Source organism: Octopus sinensis, linkage group LG24 (assembly GCF_006345805.1).
Source record: "Octopus sinensis linkage group LG24, ASM634580v1, whole genome shotgun sequence".
Classification (NCBI taxonomy): Eukaryota; Metazoa; Mollusca; class Cephalopoda; order Octopoda; family Octopodidae; genus Octopus; species Octopus sinensis.
This window is the reverse complement of record NC_043020.1, coordinates 22,405,805-22,433,456: the sequence shown is the minus strand read 5'-3', so window position 1 is coordinate 22,433,456 and position 27,652 is coordinate 22,405,805. Positions and strand designations below refer to the sequence as shown.

The window sequence follows — 27,652 nt, the reverse complement described above, 5'->3', positions numbered from 1 at the left end:
GGACTGCAACCATTCTGGGGTTCAGTTGAACAATTGACCTCAGTACTTATTTTTTAAAGTCTGGTAACTTATTCTATCAGTCTCTTTTGCTGAACCACTAAGGGGACATAAACAAAGGAACACCAATTGTTAACTGGTGGCACACACATATATATATATCATACGCTTCCATCCTGTTTCTATTTACTAAATCCACAAGCTATTGCAGCAAGAGCAGTAAGAACTTGCCCAAGGTGCTGAGCAGTGGGACAGAACTTGAACCCACAGGGTTAGAAAGTGAGTTTCTTAACTGAACTCTTTGAGGTGAAGTCAACAGGCCGAAGAAATACCTGGTGGTATTTTAGTGTCACTGTTCAGTGTTCAAATCCCACCATACTCCTCCCAAACCAACTTTTTTTCAAAACCTTTTAGCCACTTATTAAAAATCACTGCTGACCCCTTTTTTTGAATGCATGGCCCTGTACATATATTAGGGTAATGGGGACAGACGCAATGCCTTCTGGTATTATTTACATCCTCCTTTTTAAATTATGAGTAGGTCCCTTTCACTATCAACCTGCCTCTGACCCCTTATGGTTCTCATACAAACCCCAACGATTTTGAAGGGTTTATGTTTGGGGTTTGGCCTTCTGACAATTTTATGAAAGAAACTTTGGCACAGGCATGGCTATGTGGTTAAGAAGCTTGCATCGCAACCATGTGGTTTCAGGTTCAGTCCCACTACGTGGCACCTTGGGTAAGTGTCTTTCTGTTATAGCCTTGGGTTTGACCAATGCTTTGTGAGTGAATTTGGTAGACAGAAACTGTGTTGAAGCCTGTGTCTGTCATCACCACTGTTTGACGACCGGATCTAATCCTTATTCATTCCCATCGTTTTATAGTTTTGGGGTTTTGAAGATGTGATAGTTTATTTTTAGAATGACATTGTAGGGTAGGTGTGAGATCTGTCTGGCTTGAACATAAAACAGGTAGGATATTTGGTTTGGTTAAGGTTGCTTTAAATGCCAGGGGGTGTTACAGTTGATGCTCCAGTGTGGCTGCAGACCAATGACTGAAACAAGGTAAATGTGTAATTCTCAAGAATTGAAGAAGTTTTAAAAACCTAATGGTTTACTTGAAATAGCAAAATGAAATATTGTTTACAACTGAGCTTAGACAGATACATGAGGTGGTCAGACTCAGATAAATTTGTTCATTTCTTTCCAATGTTATTTGAATTAAACACGAAAAATATTTTTATGGTGGTTTTTTTTTTCCTTTAAAGATTTATTCTTCCTCTACAATGTCTGTTTATCATTTTTGAAATTTGAATAAATTTTGCTTCTTTTCAGACATACGACGAAGGAGTGCCAGTTGGAGAAGAATGAGCATTTGCGACACCTTCTCCTCTTCGCTTTCAATCAAGGCGCCAAGGCTACCAAAGCCGCTCGAGACATCTGTGCCGTGTACGGAGAGGGCACCATTACTGAAAGAACTGCACAGAAATGGTTTGCACGCTTCAAGGAGGGGAAATTTAATCTCACAGACTCTCCACGCTCTGGCCGACCTGTTCAGTTCAATGAAGAACGATTGCACCAGCTCATCCATGAAGATCCCCACCAATCCACGAGGCAGTTGGCCCAGCAAATGGGATGCTCACACGACAGCATCGCTCGTCATCTTCACTCGATGGTTAAAGAACCAAAAACAGAAAAATAGGAATGAACTTATCTGACAACCTAACACTTATTGAGGCACTGTTTTATAACCAAGTGCCATTCCTGTTGCTGACCCTTATCTATTTTTGTAAATAAGGGGACCTCATAGTTTGTGTGTCTTTGAAGGCACAAAATGAGCAGACTTTTTGTTGACAGAAGGGACAACATCACAGCCTGTGTAAGAAACTTTTGTAGAACACAAATATTAAGAAAAACACACAAACACAAACATTACCCTAACCGTTTGAGTGTCAACTCTCCATGCTTGTGTGGGGCAGATATCTTTCCTGTCCCCATTATCTGTTTTTAAGTAAGGTAATTGAATATGAACAGCATGCTGGCCAAACAGGATTGCATGGAAGACCGCAAACAAACGATCCTGCTTGGAAGAGACATGAGCACTCCTGTATATAAACACACACACGACTGGCTTCTTCCAGTTTCTGTCCAGTAAACCAACTGACAAGACTTGGGTAATTTTGGGCTGGGAGTACGAGATGTTTGTTCAATGTAACCTGCTGCAGGACTGAACATGAAATCTCATGGTTGTGAAGTAAACTTCTAAATTACGCAGACATACCTGCATCTTACATTCAACACACACACACACATACATTATCATCGTGGGTCAAACAGAGTTTACTGAGATTTTCTACAGCTGGATGCTCTTCCTGTCACCAACCCTCACCTGTTTCCAAGCAAAGAGTGGTTTCTTCTTGGCCAAACAGATTTCCCAAAGACTGGAGTTTAACAAAATTATTAGTACGACAGGAATGTTTGTTTACATCACAGAATGTCAAGACAAGGGCACCTGCACACACATATGTACAACAGGCTTCTTTCAGTTTCCATCTACCAAATCCATTTACAAAGCTTTGGCTGGCCTAGGGCTATAGTGGAAGACACTTGCCCGAGGTGCCACACAGTGGAACTGAACACATGGTTGAGAAGCAAGCTTCTTAACAATCAAGTCATACCTATGCCTATATACATCTGTATCTATGTACGATAGGCTTCTTTCAGTTTCCACTCCCCAAAGTCACTCATGAGCATACAACAACTCATCCTATCACAGTCATAAGCGTCCAGAATGAATTGCGATAAAAGGTACCAAAATAACTGAAGGAATTGCTATTGTATTTAGCTTTCTATGGAAAGTATTCCATTGTCTTTTTTAACCCTTAACACATCCAAGAAACAAACCTTAAAGATTTGTCTTGTGTATTTAATTTCAAAATAACAAACTAAAAAAATACAACAAAAAACACTTTTTTTTTTTTTTTTAACTATATTTTGTTTAAAATAATAGTCTGTCTTTGTTTCAATTAATTTTGAAAAATAATGAAGAATTTAGTAAAATAAGCCTGTCATTATTAAGTTGGTGTTTGGGACAATATATGAAATTTAGGTGGAAGGATTTAATTTAGATCACTTTAACCCTTTTGTTACCATACTTGCATTGAAATACACATTGCCTTTGTCTCAACGAGTTTTGAAAATAATGAAGAATAGCATAATTTTGTTGTTATTAAGCTGGTGTTTGGAACCTAAAAAAATCCAGACCATTTTAACCCATTGGCATTCAGATTCTTCTGTCAAATGGTAATGCTAATTTATTCACATTTTTTTAATAAGTAATTAGGCATTATTCTGAAGCTATGAGATTTTCAAAGATGTGATTGTTTATTTATAGAATGACATTGTAATGTAAGAAACCAGATGTGGCCAGTTTAAATATAAAACATAGAATATTTTGGGCCAGATATAGTTGGTTTAAATGCAAAATAGTTAAAACAGGAAATTTGAGTACTAGAACCAGAGGCAGTTCATGCAGGTTGGTATGAAAGGGGCTAAAGGCCTTTATCATTTTGTATAGTAATCAGTGAAGAAATAAAATGAGGAGCCGACTTTCAAACCCATTATAAGTGCGTATTTGGTTGATTTCATGACAACCATTAAAACAATCTGCAAGCTGCTTGCTTCATGCACATGAAATGTTTTTCAGACAAACTGGGAGAGATGCCATATAGACAGGAGGCGACTCTTAGTCTTCCAATCAAAATCAGATTTATTCAAGATGTTGTTTTAAACAATTACTCAAAAGTCGTTCTGACGCATTTAATTGGTTTTGAATGTAAGCTCTTCAAATATAATTTCTATTTCCTAACTCCTGAAATCTATTGATAAACAAATAATCAATATTCCATCAATAAGATCCCTTGTATAGCAGAATGGTACCCCCCAATTTTTTTTGTTGCTTTTCGTAATTGAGAAATCAATGATGTTTGGAGGGAATGCATCCTTTTAGAGGCAAAATACAAGGAACTCTAATAACAAAACTGTGTCAATTCATGGTTGAATGCTCTGGACAATTCTTGCAGCAAAGTAAAACTGGAAAAAAAAACACCAAAACTACCTTGGTTCATGCTTTCACCATTTTTATAAGACATTTCAAAGCTCCTTCCTCTCCTTCTTTCTGAAGCAGCTGTTTGAAGAGTTGTGGAAGATTGGCCAAGAAATCTGCTTTAGCATATGCTTCTTCTACAAGAGAGGTGGGTGGGTGCATGGAACAAATAGAAAAGAAGAAATTGGTCACAGAATGTTTAAGAGAAATTGTACAGCAGAACAATACATTATTATTATTAAGGGGGCGAGTTGGCAGAATTGTTAGTACACCGGGTGAAATGTTTAGCGGTATTTCATCTGCTGTTACGTTCTGAGTTCAAATTCCACCGAAGTCGACTTTGCTTTTCATCCTTTTGGGGTCGATTAACCCTTTAGATGTAATCGACTTAATCCGTTTGTCTGTCCTTGTTCATCCCCTCTCTGTTTAGCCCCTTGTGGATAGTAAAGAAATAGGTATTTCATCCGCCCCTACATTCTGAGGTCAACTTTGCCTTTCCTCCTTTCAGGGTTGATAAATTAAGTACCAGTGAAATACTGAGGGTCAGTGTAATCGACTCAGCCCCTTCCCCCAAATTGTTGCCCTTGTGGCTAAATTGGAAACCATTATTATTAAGGTGGAATAATTAGCACATTGGGCAAAATGCTAAGTGGTATTTTGTCTATCTTTATGTTTTGAGTTCAAATCCACTGAGGTCAACTTTGCCTTTCATCCTTTCGGGGTCAATAAATTAAGTACCAGTGAAACACTGGGGTCGATTGTAATTGATTCATCCCCTCCCCCCATATTGCTGTCCTTGTGGCTAAATTTGAAACCATTATTAATAATGGTGGGGAGCTGGCAGAATCGTTAGCAGTATTTCGTCTGTCGCTAAGTTCTGAGTTCAAATTCCACTGAGGTTGACTTTGACTTTCATCTTTTTGGGGTTGATAAATTAAGTACCAGTTGAGTACTGGGGTCGATGTGATCGACTGTCCCCCTCCCCACAAAAACCCAAGCCTTGTGCTTGGAGTAGAAAGGATTATTATGATTATTAACAAAGTGAGCTGGCAGAGTCATTAGCATACTGGACAAAATGCCTTGTGGTCTTTCTTTACATTCTGAGTTCAAATTCTGCTGAGGTCGACTTCACCTTTCATCCTTTTGGGGTTAATAAATTAAGTACCAGTGAAACACTGGGGTCGATGTAATCGACTAGCCCCTCCCGCCAATTATCGGGCTTTGTGCCTTTAGTAGAAAGGATCATTATTATCATCATTTCAGTGGATTTGCAGAATCGCTAGACTTAAGGACAAAATGCTTTCATCATCATCATCATCATCATTTAGCGTCCGTTTTCCATGCTAGCATGGGTTGGACGGTTCTACTGGGGTCTGTGAAGCCAGAAGGCTTCATCAGGCCCAGTCAAATCTGGCAGTGTTTCTACGGCTGGATGCCCTTCCTAACGCCAACCACTCCGTGAGTGTAGTGGGTGCTTTTTACGTGCCACCCGCACTGGTGCCAGACAGAGCTGGCAAACGGCCACGAACGGATGGTGCTTTTTATGTGCCACCGGCACGAGGGCCAGGCGAGGCTGGCAACGGACACGAAACGGGGCGGTGCTGGCAACGGACACGAAACGGGGCGGTGCTGGCAACGGTCGCGAAACGGAAAGTTCTCTTACATGCCACCGGCACTGGTAACACATCTGCAATTTCCATTGATCGATTTCCATTGATCGATTTCGATTCTGATCCTCACTTGCCTCAATGGGTCTTCACAAGCAGAGTTTCGACATGCCACCGGCACTGGTAGCACATCCGCAATTTCCATTGATCGATTTCGATTCTGATCCTCACTTGCCTCAACACGTCTTCACAAGTAGAGTTTTGTGTCCCAAGAAGGGAAGGTATGCATACGTAGGCTGGCTCCATCCCATGTAGAAGGCCACGGGTTGTGGACTCACTTGTCCTGCCGGGTCTTCTCGCGCACAGCACACTTCCAGAGGTCTCGGTCTCTAGTCATTTCCTCAGTGAGACCTAAAGTTCGAAGGTCGTGCTTCACCACCTCGTCCCAGGTTTTCCTGGGTCTGCCTCTTCCACAGGTTCCCTCAACCGCTAGGGTGTGGCACTTTTTCACACAACTATCTTCATCCATTCTCGCCACATGACCATACCAGCGCAAACGTCTCTCTTGCACACCACAACTGATGCTTCTTAGGTCCAGCTTTTCTCTCAAGGTACTTACACTCTGCCGAGTGTGAGTACCGGCATTACACATCCATCGGAGCATACTGGCTTCATTTCTAGCGAGCTTACGCATATCCTCAGCAGTCACGGCCCATGTTTCACTGCCATGTAGCATGGCTGTTCGTACACACGCATCATACAGTCTGCCTTTCACTCTGTGCGAGAGGCCTTTTGTCACCAGCAGAGGTAAGAGCTCTCTGAACTTTGCCCAAGCTATTCTTACTCTAGCAGTTACACTTTCAGCACACCCGCCCCCGCTGCTGACTTGGTCACCTAGGTAACGGAAACTATCAACTATTTCTAGTTTTTCTCCCTGGAAAGTGACGGAAGTTGGTCTCAGAGCATTTTCAGTGTTTATTGTTCCTGAGCATCTGCCACATACAAAAACCATCTTCCTAGTTAGCCTTCCTTTGACATTGCTGCATCTCTTATGTGTCCATAGCTTACACTTGGTGCATCTTATAGAGTTTCTACCTACACCTTTTCTACAGATCGAGCAGGGCCATCTACCTGAAGGTGTTTGTGATTTGTCTACCTTCCTACTGATTACGACTTTGGTTTTAGCTAGATTGACTCTGAGGCCCTTCGATTCTAATCCTTGTTTCCACACCTGAAACTTCTCCTCCAGTTCTGATAGCGACTCAGCAATTAGAGCAAGGTCATCAGCATAGAGGAGCTCCCAAGGGCATCCTGTTTTGAATTCCTCCGTTATTGCCTGGAGGACTATGATAAATAGGAGGGGGCTGAGTACTGAGCCTTGGTGGACCCCTACCTCTACCCGGAATTCTTCACTGTACTCATTTCCAACCCTCACCCTACTAGCGGCGTCCCTATACATGGCCCGCACAGCTCTCACTAACCATTCATCTATCCCTAGTTTTCTCATTGCCCACCAGATAAGGGATCGGGGGACCCTGTCGAAGGCTTTCTCCATGTCAACAAAAGCCAGGTACAGGGGCTTATCTTTGGCTAGGTATTTCTCCTGCAGCTGCCTTACCAGGAATATAGCATCAGTAGTACTTTTCCCTGGCACAAACCCAAACTGCATCTCATCTAAACTAACTCTCTCTCTAATTAGTTGGGCTATGACCCTCTCCGTAACCTTCATCACCTGGTCCAACAGCTTGATACCTCTGTAGTTATTTGTATCTAGGGCATCACCTTTACCTTTGTAGCAGTTGACTATTATACTGCTACACCAGTCATTGGGTATGACCCCTTTGTGTATCACCTGATTAACTATATGGGTGACTAGGCTATAGCCGACACTACCAGACATTTTGAGCATCTCTGCAGTGATTCCTGATGGGCCTGGGGCTTTCCCTGTCTTCATGCTTCTAATTGCCTTAGCTACCACAGAACTATCAACTCGGATAGCTGGTCCCTCTGTTGGGTCAACATTCGGCAGACTCTCTTTATCCCATTCATTTTCTTCATTCAGCAACCTTTCATAGTGGCATCTCCAATTAATTTGTACGGCTTTTACGATGACAGAAGGCTGAAAATAGTAGAGATGATCATGTTGTTGCTGCTGCTGTTATTTAACCCTAGGTCAGTCCAGATTGGGAAGTCACATGATCAAAATCATTTGTATCATGACAATCCCATCTTTTCAGACATCTTTCCTTTTGAACGATAAGGTGTGATTTCAGAAAGATTTGGGTCTTATTTCTAGCAGATCAAGATAGTGATAATACTGAGGCTGGCAATGATGATGTATAACATCTGCTACAGTCAAAGACCTTCCTTTCAACCATGACCATCTCATCTATTCTGGGGATGAGGTGGGGGATGTCTAGAACTACATTATATACTGAATATCCTTCTCCCTTTTAAGGTAGTAAACCATGATTTGAAAGGTATGTGGCAGTGATTTTTAGCAGCTCAAGCAACAGTGTAGCCCCCCCCCTCTCTTTCTGTTATTGGTGATGATGAGGATGACATGAAATGTTGATTACTTACTTGAGCGAGAGACTTTACAGAACACTGAGATGTAGGACTCAGCTCGGAACAGAAAGTTCTGTTGTATCACCCACTTCACATGGATCTTGATGCTGCATCGAGACAAAAGCAGAATAATAATAATAATAATGATCAATTCTTTTATTAGCCACGAGGGTTCACATAAAACAACATAAACAAAAACAGAATGATACAATAGGTTTTACAGCGTGTAAACAATATGTATAACAATAACAAATTAAAACTCTCAACAAGGGAGGCTACAATAATACTGATAATAATAATAATAATAAAAACAAGAGCACTCAGAGAGTGCAAACCTCCGCCAAGGCAACACCAATTTCCTCTCAACGATTAACCAGAAATGATTTTTAAAATGAGAATATCTGAAATAAACTCGACTGCTCTTACAAATGTGAATACTAAAAATGAACCCAACCGCTCTCAGAAATTAAGTAAAAAAAATAGGAAAAATAATCCAGAATCCTTGTCTGGTACCGGATCGATCCTAAAATCTAATCAGTTTGTGCCAGTCACGAGGCCAAACATTGCTGAAAGTTTCTTCTGAATCCATCCAGCAGTTATTGAGATATCTTGTCCATGGACAAACAAACCACTGAAAACAATGCCTCCGCCTTCACTAAGGCGAAGGTAGTAATAAAAATAATAATCCTTTCCACAATAGGCACAAAGCCAGAAATTTGGGGAAGGGGTTAATCGATTACATTGACCCCAGTACGCAACTAGTACTTAATTTATCGATGATGAAAGGCAAAGTCAACCTTGGCGGAATTTGAGCTCAGAATGTAGTAGTGGGTGAATTACTGCCAAGCATTTTGCCCAGCGTGCTAACAATTCTGCCAGCTTGCTACCAATAATGATAATAATAATGATTTCATTTATTTACCACAAGGGCAAAGGATGAAGGGGAGGGATAATACAGAGACAGACATAAAGTGTGGGGATTTACGTATAATGAAATGATAAAAAAAACGAAGAAAAATTAAGTATACATTGAAAAAGAAGGGACATATGAATAGCATATAAAGGTTTAAAAGAAAATGGTGGGGAAGATGATAGAGATGTGGCCCTCCTGATACAGGAAGGTCTTTAGGGATAATCGAGGAACCCCATTGTTTGAGATTTCTCCTGAAACCCTAGAAGCAAGTATTCTTTCCAATACCTTCTCTCCGACTCACAGGTCTACATCCATGCTTGCCATTTTCACATTTTTAATAATAAGTTTCACATTTGCCACAAGGCCAGTAATTTTAGTGGGAGGAAATACATTGATTACATTGACCCCAGTGTTTAATTGACCTTCAAAAGTCAACTTCAGCGGAATTTGAACTCAGAATGTGGTGATGGGTGAAATACTGCTAAGCATTTCATCCAGCGTGCTAACGATTCTACCAGCTCACTACCTTCATAATAATAATAATAGGCACCATGCAGAGGATGTAGTAAATGGCAAGGGCATGACCATCCTTTGGAACTTCCCAATACAAACAGACAGAAAAATTGACACCAATTGACCAGACATTGTGATCAAGGACTACAACAGAAGAACTTGTCTTTTAATAGATATGTCTGTCCCACAAGATCAAAATGTCTCAAGGAAAGAATACGAAAAGCTTTCTCATTATAAAGATCTGCAAATCGAAATCACAAAAATGTGGAAGTTTAGTGTTACAATAATACCTGTAGAAATTGGTGTGTTGGGAATGATAAGGGAGTGGAAAAGTATATTAAGCAACTCCCTGGTAACTCCAATCTCCAGAACCTTGATAACGTTAACAAAAGATAACCTTGATGGATAGAGCCCATATACTATGGAAAGCACTCTCCATCTAAAATGGAATAAATATGGTGATAATTTTAGCATGAATAGCAAAACAAAAGTGCCCTTGCTACTCTTGGCCTCCAAAGGATGCCCAATACTAAGGCAGCTGAAATATAGTTATAATGAAAAGAAACCATAATCAACAACAACGATAATAATAATAATAATGATCATAATAATGATAATGATAATGGTGATACTCACTCTGGCCAATTGGGATCAAAGATGATAATAGTTTCACCAGATGTTGTTTTAGGAAAAGTTATACATTCTGAGAATTCTTCTGACCGCTCGAGGTTGGTAAAAACGGTTTCTCTCTGATCTCTCAACCAGCCATAGGAAGAGAGAAAACGGACGGCATTAACGAGATCTTTAGATTTCTCCAATCTAATTATGGAATTAGAGGAGTGTGTGTGTGGAGGGAAAGAAAACATATGGACATGAATTAGAAATTGAGTTTTCACAGAAAACTCACTGACCGTTTGCAGTCAGTGAAATGAGGATCTTTAAACATAGAAATAAGGACAACAATGGCATCTTCATCATTTTTTCCATGGTGGCATGGGTTGGACGGTTTGACAAGTCTGGCCAGCTGAAGGGCTGCACCAAGCTCCAATTGTCTGTCCTGGCCTGGTTTCTATGGCTGGGAGCCCTTCCTAATGCTAACCACTTTACAGAGTGTACTGGGTGCCTTTTATGTGGCACCAGCATGAGAGCTCTTCATGTGGCACTGACAGGGGTGCTTTATATTTGATACCAGCAAAGGTGCTTTGCACGTGGCACCGGCACCGGAGAAACAAATAAATAGGAATTTATTCTCAAGGTGACAGCTTTATAACACAGTATTAATAACAACAACTTATTTATATATATCTTAATGCTTCTATATTGGCATTTTGTATATCAATAAATCATATATATATCATATGCCATATATCAAGTTTTGTACTGGTCTCTTTTGCCAAACCGCTAAGTTACGGGGACGTAAACACACGTTAGCTGTCAAGTGGTAGGAAGACAAACATAGACACAGTAACATATATATATCTATATATATAAAACTGTAGTTGTGTGAGTGTCTGTCCCCTTCGATTTAGATTCCTAACTACTCCCACATTTAGCGGTGCAGTTTAACCAAATTCGGGTATCTTATAGTCGTGATTCATATCGAGCCCGTCTGAGTATTAGCGCGCGTCTACGATGAGTCTACGATTTAAAAAATAATTTAACATCATTTTTTATTCCATTTTAATGCATAATTTTTAGTGTGTTGATGGCGGCGGAGTTGGCGTCTATGGTCACACCTGCACCTGTTTGCTTCTCCCCCTTCTTCCCTCCCTCGTGAAGCTGTGGGGAAGGGAATGTAAGGAAATCAACGTCGTAAAGCGTTGTCAAGGAAACCAGCGTTCTTTTAGAACAACGACTTCATGGCTTGAAGACACCAAAACAGAAATGGCTAAGAAAGCCCGAATTGGCATCTATAAGGGAAGTAACTCTCTAAAAATGCTTATATAGTTATTTCCCTTACAAACCCGAGCAACGCCGGGCGATACTGCTAGTATATATATAAAACAGTTTCCGTCTACCAAATCCACTCACAAGGCTTTTGTCAGCTGGAGGCTATAATAGCAGACACTTGCCCAAGGTACCATGCAATGGGACTGAACATGGAACCATGTAGTCAGGAAGCAAGCTTCTTACCACACAGCCACTCCTCTGGAAAAGTTATAAATCTTTTATAAACCCTTTTGCAACAGCCTTTGTTTCAATTAAGTTTTGAAAATAATGAAGAATTTGATCAAATAAGAGTTGTTATGAAGCTGGTATTTGGAACATAGATAAACTCTTTTTTATACGAACCCACTCAAGACTGCCTTTGGTTCAATAATACAAATTATTGAAAAGCAGATGACATTGGGAAGGACATCCAGCCATAGAAACCATGTCAAATCAGGTGTTGGAGTTTGGCACTGGGTTTTTACAATACTATTCTATCCAGAATCCACTTTTACAACATGCTGTTAATACTGTCTAACCTCAGGATACACTAGCAGCCACTGTCCACTTTCAGGACACTTAGCCAACACTGCCTATTTTCATGACATACAGACCAATCTGCTAATTAGTATCCATTTTCAAGACATTCTACTGGCCATTGTCCAATTTTAGGACCTCATGCCAGGTACTGTCTGCTTTCAATGCTGGCCACTGCTGACCCCCACCCCCTAAATTAACCCCAAAACCACTCACTCAGCCAATGTATCTTTAAGTGCAGCAAAAATGGTCTTGTCCTTCAGCTTTATTTGCAGCTTCTCCACTTGGTAGTTCAGCTTGATGTCTCTCTGCAACAGCAACACAAATACAGACATGTAAAAATAAAACCAGTGCTTGGGTGGTCATTCGGCTTCCTAGAAATAACAGCTGACTCCCTCCCCACCAGCTCCTAATCGCACATTCTACTCTTGAACAAGGAAGGACATAAGATGGAATTTGTATATAAAGGGTCAATGGTATGTGAAAACACATGGCTCAGTGGTTAGAGCACCAGGTTCACAATCATGAGGTAGCGAGTCTGTGTTCTTGAGCAAGACACTTTATTTCACGTCGCTCCAGTTCGCTCATCTGTAGAAATGAGCTGCGATGTCACTGGAACGAAAGCTGTATCATGGCCCTTGCCTTTCTCTTGGATAATATCAGTGGTGTGGAGAGGAGAGGCTGGTATGCATGGGCAACTGTTGGTCTTCCATAAACAACCACATCCAGATTTGTACCTCAGAAATAGACTTTGAAATGAACATGGGTATAATCCTATGGTCCATTCATGACTGGCGGGTGGGGTGGGCAGGCTTTACCATGTATGTGTGTATATATATATATATCTTTACTCTTTTACTCATTTCAGTCATTTGACTGCAGCCATGCTGGAGCACTGCCTTTTTTAGTCGAGCAAATTGCCCCCAGGACTGATTCTTTCTAAGCCTAGTACTTATTCTATCCATCTCTTGCTGAACTGCTAAGTTACAGGGATGTAAACACACCAGCATTGGTTGACAAGTGATGTTGGGGGGACAAACACACACACACACATATCACGTAAAAAGCACCCACTACACTCACGGAGTGGTTGGCGTTAGGAAGGGCATCCAGCTGTAGAAACATTGCCAGATTAGACTGGAGCCTGGTGCAGCCTTCTGGCTTCCCAGAACCCCGGTCAAACCGTCCAACCCATGCTAGCATGGAGAACGGACGTTAAACGACGATGATGATGATCAGACTGGAGTCTGGTGCAGCCATCTGGTTCGCCAGGCCTCAGTCAAATCGTCCAACCCATGCTAGCATGGAAAGCGGATGTTAAACGATGATGATGATGATGATGATATACACATATACGACGGGCTTCTTTCAGTTTCCATCTACCAAATCCATTCACAAGGCTTTGGTCGGCCCGAGGCTATAGTAAAAGATACATACCTAAGGTGCCATGCAGTGGGACTGAACCCGGAATCATGTGGTTGGTAAGCAAGCTACTTACCACTCAGCCACTCTTATATATATATAAATTAGAACTAACCCCACCCATTAGTAAATCTGAATAGCAAATTAAAATCAATGATAAGCAGTGTCTTCCTGTGAAAAAATATCAGTTACAACTATGATGTTGTTGATGAAACATGTCTTTTGTCTATCTACTTATACTCTTTGTGATTTTGGTTAATAGAAAAGCTATACAAATGAATCCTTTGAATTTAACTAAATTCTATATTTTTATGCAGCTGAAGATTGCTCTACATTTTAAAACTGATGTAATGTTTGCATTGTTCAATTAAATGGAGTCGCATGAAACGATAGTACTGCATTACCTCTGGATATCCTTGTTGCTTATTTTGATTGTGTATATATATATATATATATATATATATATATATGATGATGATGATGGCTGTCCACTCGTGAACGAGGAAGACCATTGCCGACCTTCAGGAAGATTGTGCACTCTAGGACTACCTTATATTTTGCATTTGCGGCTCCGTTGGTGGCTAATGAGCCCTGCCCTTGACTGCAGACCAAGCTTTCCCCATTCACTATACGAGCCGTGCACTTTCACACAGCTCGCTTAAGTTCTTCATGCTGGATACGTGCTCTCTCAAAAGTGTCGATCCCCTCCTTAACCTGCTTCCTCCATCTGTGGCGATGACAGGCATTGTTCTCCCAGTCAGTGTCCTGCATATCAAAGGCCTTTAACGAGGACTTAACACAGTCCTTAAATTGCAGCCTTGGTTTCTGCCGGAGTCTCCTTCCATTCACAAGTTCTCCATAGAGCATCTGCTTAGGAATCCTTCTATCCTCCATTCTAATATATATTTTTCATCCTGTGCATCACCATGGTGCTACTTCAAGAGTTTTTTCGATGAACGGATTATTTTGAAGGGAATTTGACTACCAAGATCACCTGATTTAACAATGCCAGACTCTTTTTTCTAGGGAGCAAGTAAAGGATCAGGGTACAAGAATCGCCTGAAAACCATTAAATACTTGCTGTGGAGAGACTTTTTGAACACCCGGTATACATTCTTTTATTTGTATCAGTCATTTGACTGTGGCCATGCTGGAGCACTGCCTTTAGTTGAACAAACTGACCCCAGGACATTTTTGTAAGCCTAGTACTTATTCTAGTGGTCTCTTTTGCTGAACCACTAAGTTATGGGGACACAAACACACCAACATCGCTTGTCAAGCAATGGTGCAGGGACAAACACAGACACTCAAACATACACACATATATAAACAATGGTCTTTCAGTTTCCGTCTACCAAATCCACTCATCTTTGCCCAAGGGGCCATGCAGTAGAACTGAACCTGGAACCATGTGGTTGTGAAGCAGGCTTCTTACCACATAGCCATGTATATGTATATGTAGATAGGGTTACAATCCAAGCTGAGTCCCCTTGAATCACATCTGGTTATTCCAGTATTCCAAATCCATATGTAGATGTGAAATATACATAAGAATTTAAAATACTGGAAAATATTTCCTTCAGAGTAATAACAGCAAAACAGGAGATTGGAAAGTTTCTGGGTATTAGTTATTTACCGTTACACATGTTTCATTTCCTAATAGTAGAAAATATGTATATGTATCTGATACTCTCTGTCTGAAGAATTTTAATAGATGTCTTACTTGTTTTCTTTTACATGTACAATTTTGTAACTCCCATTAGCATATGAAACGTGTGTAATGGTGAATAAATAATAAAAAAATCTTTTCTCAATTTACTGTCTTGGTGTATGTATCTATATACATATATAATAATTAGATAGATATATAAAGAAGTCAAAGAAAGTGTGTGTGTATATATATATACACATCAGCTATAACAGAGAAAAAGATGAGAGATGGATGTAGTGACTCACCATATCAATCATTAGATCTACAATGATTTTCACCTCTATCGACGTACACAGCAATAAGACTTTATAATGTTTCACTATGTGGTACACATCTGCAATTATATAGGATATATACATATATTGTTTTATTTGTTTCAGTCACTTGACTGTGGCCATGCTGGGGCACTGCCTTTAGTTGAGCAAATCAACCCCAGGACTTATTCTTTGTAAGCATTGTACTTATACAATCGGTCTCTTATGCCAAACCGCTAAGTTATGGGGACGTAAACTCATCAGCATCGGTTGTCAAGCGATGTTGGTGGGACAAACACACACACACACATTATATATATATATATATATATATATATATATATAATACAAAATAAGAAAATGGAGAAATACATCCAAATCAAATATCAATTACCAGATAATACCCAATCACATAAGAAACCGTCGTATATATATATATATATATATATATATATATACGACGGGCTTCTTTCAGTTTCCGTCTACCAAATGCACTCACAAGCTTTGGTTGGCCCGAGGCTATAGTAGAAGACACTTGCCCAAGGTGCCACGCAATGGGACTGAACCCGAGACCACGTGGTCGGTAAGCAAGCAACTTACCACTCAGCCACTCCTGCACCCATGTAAATGTAAAGAAAATAGACTCCATCAAATGCAAGTTGGGGGATACCTAGAAGTAGTTGATAGCTTCCATTGTCTAGTTGATCAAGTCAGCAATGGAGGTGGATGCCCCGAGAGCATAGCTGCTAAAATAAGAATAGGCTGGGCAATGATTAGAGAGCTTCTACCTTTACTAGCAACAAAGGGCCTCTTTCTCAGAGTGAAAGGCAGATTGTATGATGCTTGTGTGTGGACAGCAGTGAAAACTGGGCTGTGACCACTGAGGACATGCGAAGGCTTGAAAGAAATGAAGCTAGTAACCAACAAAGCAGGTCTTGAGAGAAAAATGGCATAAAATGCATCAGATGTGGTGTGCAAGAGAGACAACTACATTGGTATGGTTATGTGATGTATAGGGATGAGGACAGTTGTGTAAAGATGTGCTGATCACTAACTGTCGAAGAGGTAGACTCAGGAAGACATGGGAAAAGGGAGTGAAGCATAATCTTCAAACACTGGGCCCCACGAAGGTGATGGCAAGTGACTGAGACCTTTGGCAATATTCCGTGTTTGAGAAGACTTGTCAAACCAAGTGAAATTGTAGAGGTGGCTGATGCCAGTGTCACATAAAAAGCACCCATTAAGCTCTTGAAGTGGTTGGCATTAGGAAGGGGATCCAACTGCAGGAACCATACCAAATCAGATTGGAACCTAGAGCAGCCTAGGTTACAAGTGTCAGTCAAACCATCTAACCCATGCCAGCATGGAAAACAGACGTTAAATGATAATGAGGGTATGTGTACACATATGTGTGAGATATATATATTTACAGTTCATTATAAATACATGAGTTTATGTCTATTTTATAGACATCAGCAATTACATAGGAAGTGAGCATGCCCCCCCCCCATGTGATCAAGAGATCCATCAGACTATCGGATGTTGTTATACATCACTTAGTCACATTGCACTTTGCATCATTTTAGCTTTCGGACTCTCTGACGATGGTTTAACTGTTTGAAACTTTGAAGTTACTGTCAATATTAGTCTTAAGAATAATTTACCGTAAATCCTCGAGTACAGTCTGGCCTTGAGTATAATATGCAGGCGATTTTTAGGGGTCTGTACCTCTGAAAAACCTAAACCTTGTGTATAATACACACCCCTTCTCTAACTTGAGTCAAGGAGGTCTATATAACATTCTTGGTTTGTAAAAATGTATACGGTAACGTCCTTTATTATTATTGTATATATAACATAATGCAAACGTGTAGCTTTTTTGTGCATTCTCTTGGCAGAAAATAAAGAAATAATATTAATAACAGCAATAATGTTTAATAAATGTTGCTTACTGCAAGTTATGGATGATTCTTTTAAGACTTCATTGCTTTCAGGCTTAGCTTAAGGTATTTTCGCGTCTGACATCACAAAATGCGTCTGAATAAACATTGTCGGACACCAAATAGACTCGGACATTGCTTAGAAAATAATTTTCATTTTTAACCTCGTGTATAATATGTACTAGGGATTTTGACCTTTAAATTTTGGGGGAAAAATGCGGATTATACTCGAGGATTTATGGTATACTAACTCGATATCTTTCCAGCCTTATCATTTGACGTCTAAGGGGGATAACTCTTTTACCGTTTTACATTTTATTTCTGGTGTTTTTGTTTTTCGTTTCCTATCCGCATTCTGTATATGTTACTTTCCCAGTTTTTCCTTGTTTCTTCTCTTATTCAATTTTTTTTTAGTTTACTATGATATATGGTTTGTGCCTGAAGAATATGTCTGAGTTTTCTCAACAAATAAAATTATTTGTAGCACTTTAATACATGTATTGTGGCCTTTAAATAAACAATATTTATCTCTCACCAGAGAGAGTACTTTTTAGTTGAATCTTCTATATATATATAATATATATATATATATAATATATATATATATATAGTGGTACCTCTGACTTTTGTTGCAAGATAGCAACCTCAGCAAAATCAAGAGTTGATGACAGTTTGTAGCAGAGGATTCTAGAAATTGCAAATTCCACCCCATCCCATCTACATTTGTCGAATCTTCTGGTGGTACTTACCTATGCTTTTAATGATGTAGGCTTGCAGTTTGAAATCAACTCCAATTCCAGTTGTCTCGCAGCATTTCATTATCTGGAGGTGGAGAGGAACAACAGGTAATAAGAAAACAACAAAACAAAAATAGTGGTGGTATGTTGTCGACTTAATGTGACAGTCCCATGAAAGGGAATAATACTACTGCTATTTAGCCCTAGGAAGCACCTTTCCTGTCGGCCTTGACACATTTCCTTTGTCCTTATGTTTACAAAGTGGGAGGTAAGCACCTCCACCCAGCAACCAGAGACTAGTTTCGGAGTCATTGCTCATCATCAGTCTGGAGTAGCATGACTTGCTGGCTGTCAATGCCTGTCTGCCTTTGAAAACATACAATAATTCCAGTGAAACGCATTCACTGGAATTATTTCTAAAACATAAATATAAATATTGACAATATTAAAACTAAGAATTACTCATATATAAACAGGGAGAGAAGGAATGAGAGAGGGAAGGAGGGAGAGAAGGAATGAGAGAGGGAAGGAGGGAAAGAAGGAAGGAGAGAGGAAGGAGGGAAAGAGAGAAAGAGAGGGAGAGAGAAAGGAAGGGAATAGAGGGAGGGAGAAAGGAGGGAAAGAGAGAGGAAGGGGAAAGGAAGAAAGAAGGAAAGAGAGAGGGACAGAAGGAGAAAAGGAAGGAAAGAGAGAAAGAGGGAGACAGATAGATAGATAGATAGAGAGAGAGAGAGAGAGAGAAGGAGAAAGATGAAAACATTTGAACTGAAACAAGCCAGGCTTGAATCATTGAAGGTAAATCAATGGCACCAAACCCAATTCCACGCAAACCGTTTCAGAGTTTTGTCTTACAACATCACAATTTCGATAATACTTACATTTTCTTTCAATTCTGATAGAATTTTCGCTTCTTCTTCATTTAAAGTCTCTTCTTCGGTCCTGAAATGAATTGAACACCACAACATCACAGCAATCAACAATATTTAATAAATGGATCAACAATGAGACTTCTTTGAATCGGTGACAAGAATTATCGAGGAAGTCTTGAAAAATTGATGAGGAAGACTTTTCTGAGTCTGTGAGGAAGGTCTTTCTTATATATAGTTACATGGCTTGCTAGAAATAACAGTCAAATTTATTGCTGGTCATCATAACAGTCTTAAAAAAGGTGGGTGGGTGGGGTATGTTATTGGATAATTGTGTAAAAGATGTAATTAGTGACAGAAAAAGCATTGGGCTATAGAAAAATCTGTCTTAATGAATTCCACCTGAGATGCAAGCATGGAAAAAGGGACAGGATGATGATGATAATGATGAGCTGGCAGAATCGTTAGCATGCTGGGCAAAATGCTTACCGGTATTTCGTCTGCCGTTATGTTCTGAGTTCAAATTCCACCGAGATCAACTTTGCCTTTCATCCAGTTATGCACTGGGGTCAATATAATCAACTTAATCCCTTTGTCTGTCCTTGTTTTTCCCCTCTATGTGGGCAATAAAGAAATAGATATATTTCTGTTAAAAAAAAAAAAAATGGGGTAACTACAATTTAAAGCAGAGTACTCAATATACAAAGTAGAGCAGCCATCATCATCATAATCCTGATTTTATGTCCATTTTTCATATTGGCAAGGATTGGATGATTTGACAGAGTTGGAGGGACATATTCTGTTTCAATTATCTGCTTTGGTAAGGTTTCTTACACCTGGATGCCCTTTCTAATGTCAGTCACTCAAGAAATCCCTGAAGCTCTGCAACATCCCCCCTGGTGAACTTGAAACACTGGGCACAGACTGTACTACCTGGAGGGGGGTATGGTCAAAACTGGTACGTAGTATTTTGAGGATGAGCGGACTAGACATTGTGAAGAAAAGCAGAGATAGCTCAAGGAACATCAGCAAAATCCCAGACAAGCTCATCTTTGTCGGGGCCCTCTTTGCTGCTCTCAGTGTAATCGGACATGTGCCTCCAGAATCGGCCTTTTCAGCCACAAGAGGGCCTACTAATGCCATCAGGACAACCCTCAAGGATCAAAGGAATGCCTTAGACATGGAGACTTTACAATGTGTACAGGCTGCTTTTTTGTCTTTTCTAACACTGGCAATATTGACGTCACCATCACCATCACCATCATCATCATTTGATGTCTGTCTTGTATGCAGCCCTGGGATTAAATGGTCAGACAGGACTCAATCAGTTGGAGAATGCTAATGGGCTCCAAAATTGACCCTGACAGAATTTCAACTCAGTATATAAAAACTATAAATGATAATCCTTCCTACTAAAGGCACAAAGTGTGAAATTTTGGAGCGGGAGGGGGGGGGGAGCTAGTTGATTACATAGACTCCAGTGCATAACTGGTACTTAATTTATCAATTCTGAAAGGATGAAGAGCAAAGTCGACTTCGGCGGAATTTGAACTCAGAATGTAGCAATGGGCAAAATAGCAGTAAGCATTTGGTCTGTAAATAATGTACATAATTCCTCATCTCTTAAATATAGAACTGGAATATTAACAATATATCAATAATTCTAATTTTGGAACAAGACCAGAAATGTTTTGGGGCAAAAGGAGTTTTAGGCTATTACATTGATTCCAATAGTTGCTGAGTACTTTACTGAGTTCCAAAAGAATGAAAGTAAAGTTGACATGGGTGGAATTTGAACTCAAGATATAAAGAACCAGAAAAAAAAAATGCTAAGCATTTTGTCCGACATTCTAATGATTCTGCCAGCTTGCTACCTTAACAATAACAACAATAAACTAGAAACCTTACTTTGTATGAATCTGATCATGGCAGTCATTCAGCTGTTTTATGTAGTCTGCCTCAGACTGAAGATAGTGCAGCATGGCCTTTTGGTCTTGAAGAAGCTCAAGGAAGTCCTGCTTCAAGGCGGCTAATTCTTCCTCTGTCTTATCATCAAACTTCATAGTCATTGCATCCTCTACATTCAATCTGAAAACGAGAACAATAGATATATATATCATATATACACAGATATATACAAATGAGAAACAGTAGAGGTACAGATGTCAGTCCTTTACAGCCGTTTCTAACGACTCCTTTAATTGATTAATGAAATCATTCAAGGAGTTGTTAGAAACAGCTTACTTTTACTCATTTATATTCTATTCACCTGTCTCAGAATCTATCTTTCGTAAATATTTTGGATCGAATCTTTAATATAATGTACACTTATAGCACATAAAAACACCTTCTGAGCGTGGTTGTTGCCAGAACAGCCTGACTGGCCCTCATGCCAGTGGCACGTAAAAGCACCCACTCCACTATCGGAGTGGTTGGCGTTAGGAAGGGCATCCAGCTGTAGAAACTTTGCCAGATCAGATTGAGCCTGGTGCAGCCTTCTGGCTCACCAGTCCTCAGTCAAACCGTCCAACCCATGCCAGCAAGGAAAGCGGATGTTAAACAACGATGACGATGTCTGAATAGCTCAAGAGTGGATTTCTTCACTCAGCTGAGTCTAATTGTCTACATACCTTGCAAGAATATCATTTGGCTGGTAATTATGTACCATGTTTGATATTTATTTTATGTTGTGCGTGTATATTATTCTGACCTAACGAGGTGCCTCCATTTAAGTACTTGATTCAAGTGAATCTTAATTATATACACACAAATATATATATACATAAATATTAAAAATGGAACAAAAATGCAGTAGAGGACAATGAAACATTCAGACAGGAGAAACAACAATTAGAAGGACAGGGAAAAAAAGACGGGTCATTCGTAGCCTTTTTTCCTCAGTCAAGTTACCAGAAGTCTTTACTGTTTCAGGTAGTTACACTATATACATGCATATATATATTCTTTTATTTGTTTCAGTCATTTGACTGTGGCTATGCTGGGGTACCACCTTTAGTTGAACAAATTGACCCCAGAACTTATTCTTTGTAAGCCTAGTACTTATTCTATCGGTTACTTTTGCTGAACTGCTAAGTTATAGGGACGTAAACACAGCAGCACTGGTTGTCAAGTGATGGTGGGTGGGGGGACACACGCACATATATATATACACATATAAATACATACACACATATATATGTATGATATTTATTGAAGAAATATCTCTTCAAAATACAATATATTAAACCAGTTTATCTTGGATTAATATCCCTATAAGAGGCTTAAATATCTTCAATATGACTATGATGAATATAGAATCCAGGCAAATACCATATTAGCTTTCAGTTAACAGCTAGCTCCTTTGATTACAGTTCATTGCTAGTTACTCAGTGAATTCTTCTGATGGTTAATTCTGTGAACTCTTTGCTGAAAGGTAAAAATTGTTTGGAGTATATTTTATTATTAATCATACAGAGAAAGGCAGGGAGCTGACAGAATCATTAGCACGCCAGGTGAAATGCTTAGCGGTATTTTGCCAGCTGCTACATTCTGAGTTCAAATTCCACACAGGTCGACTTTGCCTTTCATCCTTTTGGGGGTCAATGAAATAAGTACCAGTTACCCACTGGGATCAATGTAATCGACTAGACCCTTTCCCCCCCACCAAATTTTCAAGGCCTTGTGCCTAGAGTAGAAATAATTATTAATGATAAAGAGAATGGAGACTTCTACATCCACCAAATTTACTTTATAGTTATATCAAGTAGTGAGGGAGAGGTTCAGTCAAGACGAGATGCAGTTTGGGTTTGTGCCAGAGAAAAGCACCACTGATGCTATATTTGTGGTAAGACAGCTGCAGGAGAAATACCTAGCCAAAGATAAACCCTTGTACCTGGCTTTTGCTGACATGGAGAAAGTCTTCGACAGGGACCCCCGATCCCTTATCTGGTGGTCAATGAGGAAACTAGGGATAAATAAATGGTTAGTGAGAGCAGTGCAAGCCATGTACAGGGATGCTGTCAGTAAGGTGAGGGTTGGCAATGAGTACAGTGAAGAATTCCATGTAGAGGTAGGAGTCCACCAAGGTTTAGTCCTCAGCCCACTCCTATTTATCAAAGTCCTCAAGGCAATAACAGAGGAATTCAAGACAGGGTACCCCTGAGAGCTCCTCTATGCTGATGACCTTGCTCTAACTGCTGAGTCACTATTAGAAGTAGAGGAGAAGTTACAGGTGTGGGAGCAAGGATTAGAATTGAAGGGCTTAGGATCAACCTAACTAAAATCGAAGTCTTAATAAGTAGGAAGACAAACCACAAATCTCTTCAGGTAGATGGCCCTGTTCGATATGAGAAAAGGCGTAATAAGAAACTCTATAAGATTTACCCAGTGTAAGCTATGGATACATAAGAGGTGTAGCAATATCAAAGGAACTGGGAAGATAGTTTTTGTATGTGGCAGATGCTCAGGAGCAATAAACACTGAAAATGTGCTGAGAACAACTTCTGTCACATTCCAGGGAGAAAAACTACAAGTAGTTGACAGCTTCCGTTACCTAGGTGACCAAGTCAGTAGCAGAGGTGGATGCTCTGAAAGTGTAGCTGCTAGAATAAGAATAGCCTGGGCAAAGTTCAGAGAGCTCTTACCTCTGCTGGTGACAAAGGGCTTCTCGCTCAGAGTAAAAGGTAGACTGTATGACGCATGTGTATGAACAGCCATGCTACATGGCAGTGAAACATGGGCTGTGACTGCTGAAGACATGCGTAAGCTCACAAGGAATGAAGCCAGTATGATCCGCTGGATGTGTAATGTCAGTGTGCATACACAACAGAGTGTAAGTGCCCTGAGAGAAAGTTGGACATAAGAAGCATCAGATGTGGTGTGCAAGAGAGACGGCTACACTGGTATGGTCATGTGGTGAGAATGGATGAGGATAGCTTTGTGAAAAAGTGTCACACCCTAGCAGTTGAGGGAACCTATGGAAGCGGTAGACCCAGGAAGATCTGGGTTGAGGTGGTGAGCATTCCATTTTTGTTAAAATTACATCAAAATTGGAGCATTTTGATGCCAGAACAATTTGGATACAGTCTTTGGTGTCTAACCGATTCCTCTGCTTTGTTTTTATGTTCATTGGAGTGGGAAATCCTTGTTTGCAAAGGTAGGTTGTTGCCTTTTGGCAGCAACCTTTTGACTGCTTCTTCATACCAGAAGAAAAATTTCTTTCGTAACAAGGAACACATTTTTAAAAATATATTTTTACTTATGTCTACTGAATTCTCATTACACCCAAGAATTTCATTTTCACCCCACCTGGGGTAATTTGCGTCAGTTCACTGACCCCTGATCTATAGCACCTAAAAGGTATTTGTAGAAAATTTCGTTAAAAAATATCCATATTTCTGAAAGTTAGGAGGAAACAAAATCAGAGGTGGAGCACACTAGTCATTGGAATGCGACCATGCTGGGGCATCGCTTTGAAAGGTTTCGTGAAACAAACCGATTCCAGGACCTATTAAGTCTGGTACTCACACTATCGATTCTCTTTAGCTGAACCACTAATTTACAGAGATGTAAACAAACCCACCCCGGTGGTCAAGCGGTTGTAGGGGGCAAACATAAATACACACAAATATATATTGGCTGTGTGATAAGAAGCTTGCTTCACAACCACATGGTTCTGGGTTCAATCCCACTACGTGGCACCTTGGGCAAGTGTTTTCTGCTATAGCTTTGGCCGACCAAAGCGTTGTGAGTGGATTTGATAGACGGAAACTGTAAGAAGCCTATCGTATATATATATATATGTGTGTGTGTGTGTGTGTCTTTGTCCCCCCTCCCCCTGTCGCTTGACAACCGATATTGGTGCATTTATGTCCTCGTAACATTAGTGGTTCACTCGGGGGTGTTTCGGAACAAATCGTCCATATTTGTTTAATTTTGACAACATCCTCAGAAAGAACCGATTTCAGTGTTTTGGTCCATCGAGTTATATCGAAAGAATGCCCATGTATAGAGATTATGTAACAAATTAAAGCTGTGCATGTATATTCCTTCTTTTTGCTTCTGCCTTTCTATTAGAAACGTTTACCTGAGAATTTACTTAACGTGCAAAAAAAATCCCATTCAACAGATAAGTTGTCTTAATAACATATTTGGATCTTTTCCTTTTGAACGGCGAAAAGATCCACATATTTCTATGTACCAGACGTTTAGCTGCTATTTTTAGCATAACGAGTTTTCTGCCTGTTTGTTGCTTCAGTAGAAATCTACGGATACATAAAAGAAACAAATACGGACGACTTATTCGGAAACACCCGCGAGTGGGGAACAGTTCTCAAAAATTACCCCCCAATTGTTTTTCTCTCAAAATTACTAGGAGTCTACGTAGTCCGAGGTATATTTTTAGATGTGAAACAAACACCTCTTACCACAGAATCACGAAGTACAAAAACACACAAAACCGCGTATGTAAATAAAATATATGAACAAAATAAAATGATTTCTGTGTTTCCGAAAACACTTAGAAAGTGTTTGTTGAGGATATCAGTGTCGGAACACATGGCGAAATGCTAAGCGGTATTTCGTCTGTCGTTACGTTCCGAGTTCAAATTTCGCCGAGGTTGACCTTGCCTTTCATCCTTTCGTGGTCGATAAATAAAGTACCAGTTCGCGCGCACGCGCTAGCTAGTCGTAAGTAGTCGATCCTACGACTTTTTAACCCTAACCCCAGCTTGTTTATAAAAATAATTTATTTGCTTAGTTTAAAAAATTATTTAGGATCGACTACTTACGACTAGCTAGCGCGGATGCGCGTGTGCGCGCACCGGGACCACTGTTCGCTAGTAGTACCCTTAATCCTTTTGTCTGACCTTGTTTGTCCCCTTTATGTTTAGCCCCTTGTGGGCAGTAAAGAAATATATCAGGGTTCGAACACATTACAGCCAGACAACAACAGAAAAACGCTCGAAAGAAGCACAGAAAGAAATACACACAAACTTGTTAGAATCATTTTATCGATAAAATTATCAATCATTAAATATATTAAATATTAATCACATACGTTGAACCGTCGGGCAGTTCTTGGCTCCCGCCAAAAATTTTGCTTTTGGATGTCATCTTTGAAAGAATAATGTTTTACTGCTGAATTGATGCATTTTGTTGTTGTTCAACTACAGCAGTCGGGCCTTCAGGCGAACAGCTATCTATCTATCTATCTATCTATCTGACAGACAGACGCAAGTCAAATGGGCTCCACGTAAGTTGGTATTTTTGTACGTTCAAAAGTGTATATTGACAAATATTTTGTGCTTAAAAGTTGTGCAACAACATCCACTGTAAACCTTTGATAAATATCGACACAAAATGTTGCCCCTTGTGGGCAAAATTTAAAAGAAAAAATTCTCATAGCCTTCGTGGTTTCATTTAGCCATTTTATTTCCAAAATGGCCACTGGTCACCACGAGGCTGAGGTGCAAGTCAAGCGTGACGCAGAGGCAGAAAAACAGGATGCTCTGTTAGCATACGCTGAACCTGACAACTCCACCACCATCAACATCGACAACAGCAACAAATACAAAACAAAGGTCGCAAGGCCAAGCACCGTCAACACCATCAGTGAGTCCACCACCACCACCAACACCGACAACAACACCATGGCAGAATCTGCTACTAAAACTGCTATCCCTACTAAAGACATCGCCACCAAAGACCGTGCCGTCAATGCTACTAATACTACAAACACCACCGCCGTCACCAAGAACGACAACAACAACAACAACAACGACGACGACAATTCCCCTCAACCACTGCTCACTCCATCACCAACAAGTGAAAAAATAACGACGACAAGCAAACGAAATGTCGAAATTTGCGCTAGTGCAGGACTAAAGTACGCAGGCAATTTTCCACCCCTTCCTACTTGCACAATCGAACCAAACACACCAATTTTACAAACTGCAGCACAACAAACATCACCACAAGCAACAACAATAACAACAAACAACAACAAATTTCGCTGAGGCGATTAAAGAAAAAAAAACAACAATATACTTTACGGCTCAACAAATACAGGACACGAACATTAAAATAACAGAATCAGATGGTATAGTAAAGATAAACATACCAGAAGACATTTTGGAAGATGAAAAAAGACGAACAATCATTTATAAAATAGTTTACAAAAAAACAAAAATTCCAGAGAAGGCTAACACAAGCAAAATAGAGAAGTGCTTGAAACCCATCTGGGATCACAAAGAATATGTAACCTGGTGGAACAAATTTGCCCACATACAAGTTGTTTCCTACACCGAAGAGTTAGCTAGACGTTTCTCAACGCTAACTCTTCACTCAGATGAACTCCAACTTACACCAAGCTATCGGGGACAGAAAGTGACTAAGATCACTCTAAACAATGTCCCCAAAATAGCCAATAATCTATGGCTTGTAAAGGCCTTATGCGTAAAAATGACGAATTATACTATTTTGGAAACCACAGTCACAGAGCATAAAAACTGGGTGGGAAAAAAAGTAGAATTTCTTCTACATATACATCATGAAG

General features: G+C 39.9%; 2 protein-coding genes across 4 annotated transcripts; one reads left to right on the top strand and one right to left on the bottom strand.

Moving 5' to 3' along the window:
* Positions 1-986: 986 nt before the first annotated feature.
* LOC115223883 lies at positions 987-26,303 on the bottom strand. Of its 3 annotated transcripts, none has more exons than XM_036513105.1 (10): positions 26,156-26,303; positions 21,007-21,186; positions 19,111-19,171; positions 18,245-18,317; positions 15,547-15,635; positions 12,385-12,476; positions 10,339-10,521; positions 8,292-8,383; positions 4,114-4,238; positions 987-1,051 (listed from the first exon to the last, which is right to left on the bottom strand). In XM_036513105.1, exons 1-9 carry the CDS (start codon positions 26,209-26,211, stop codon positions 4,120-4,122), a joined length of 945 nt encoding a protein of 314 aa, XP_036368998.1. In that variant the 5' UTR covers positions 26,212-26,303; the 3' UTR covers positions 987-1,051; positions 4,114-4,119. The 3 variants fall into 3 exon arrangements, with proteins under 3 accessions (XP_036368998.1, XP_036368999.1, XP_029650455.1); XM_036513106.1 differs by lacking the exon at positions 987-1,051 and adding an exon at positions 22,429-22,524 and having other exon boundaries at positions 1,263-4,238; positions 26,156-26,224; XM_029794595.2 differs by lacking the exon at positions 987-1,051 and having other exon boundaries at positions 1,263-4,238.
* Positions 1,048-1,698, top strand: LOC115224111 (histone-lysine N-methyltransferase SETMAR-like). The gene is made up of 2 exons (XM_029794914.1): positions 1,048-1,061; positions 1,332-1,698. The coding sequence occupies exons 1-2, from the start codon at positions 1,048-1,050 to the stop codon at positions 1,696-1,698; spliced, it is 381 nt and encodes a 126-aa protein (XP_029650774.1).
* Positions 26,304-27,652: the final 1,349 nt, after the last annotated feature.

Coding starts and splice junctions, on each gene's coding strand:
- LOC115223883 (XM_036513105.1), bottom strand. CDS start 26,211: ATGACATCCAAAAGCAAAATTTTTGGCGGGAGCCAAGAACTGCCCGAC. Junction 15,636..18,244: donor CTACATCATTAAAAGCATAG/GTAAGTACCACC, acceptor ATATAATTGCAG/ATGTGTACCACATAGTGAAA. Junction 12,477..15,546: donor TAGATCTAATGATTGATATG/GTGAGTCACTAC, acceptor TTGCTGTTGCAG/AGAGACATCAAGCTGAACTA.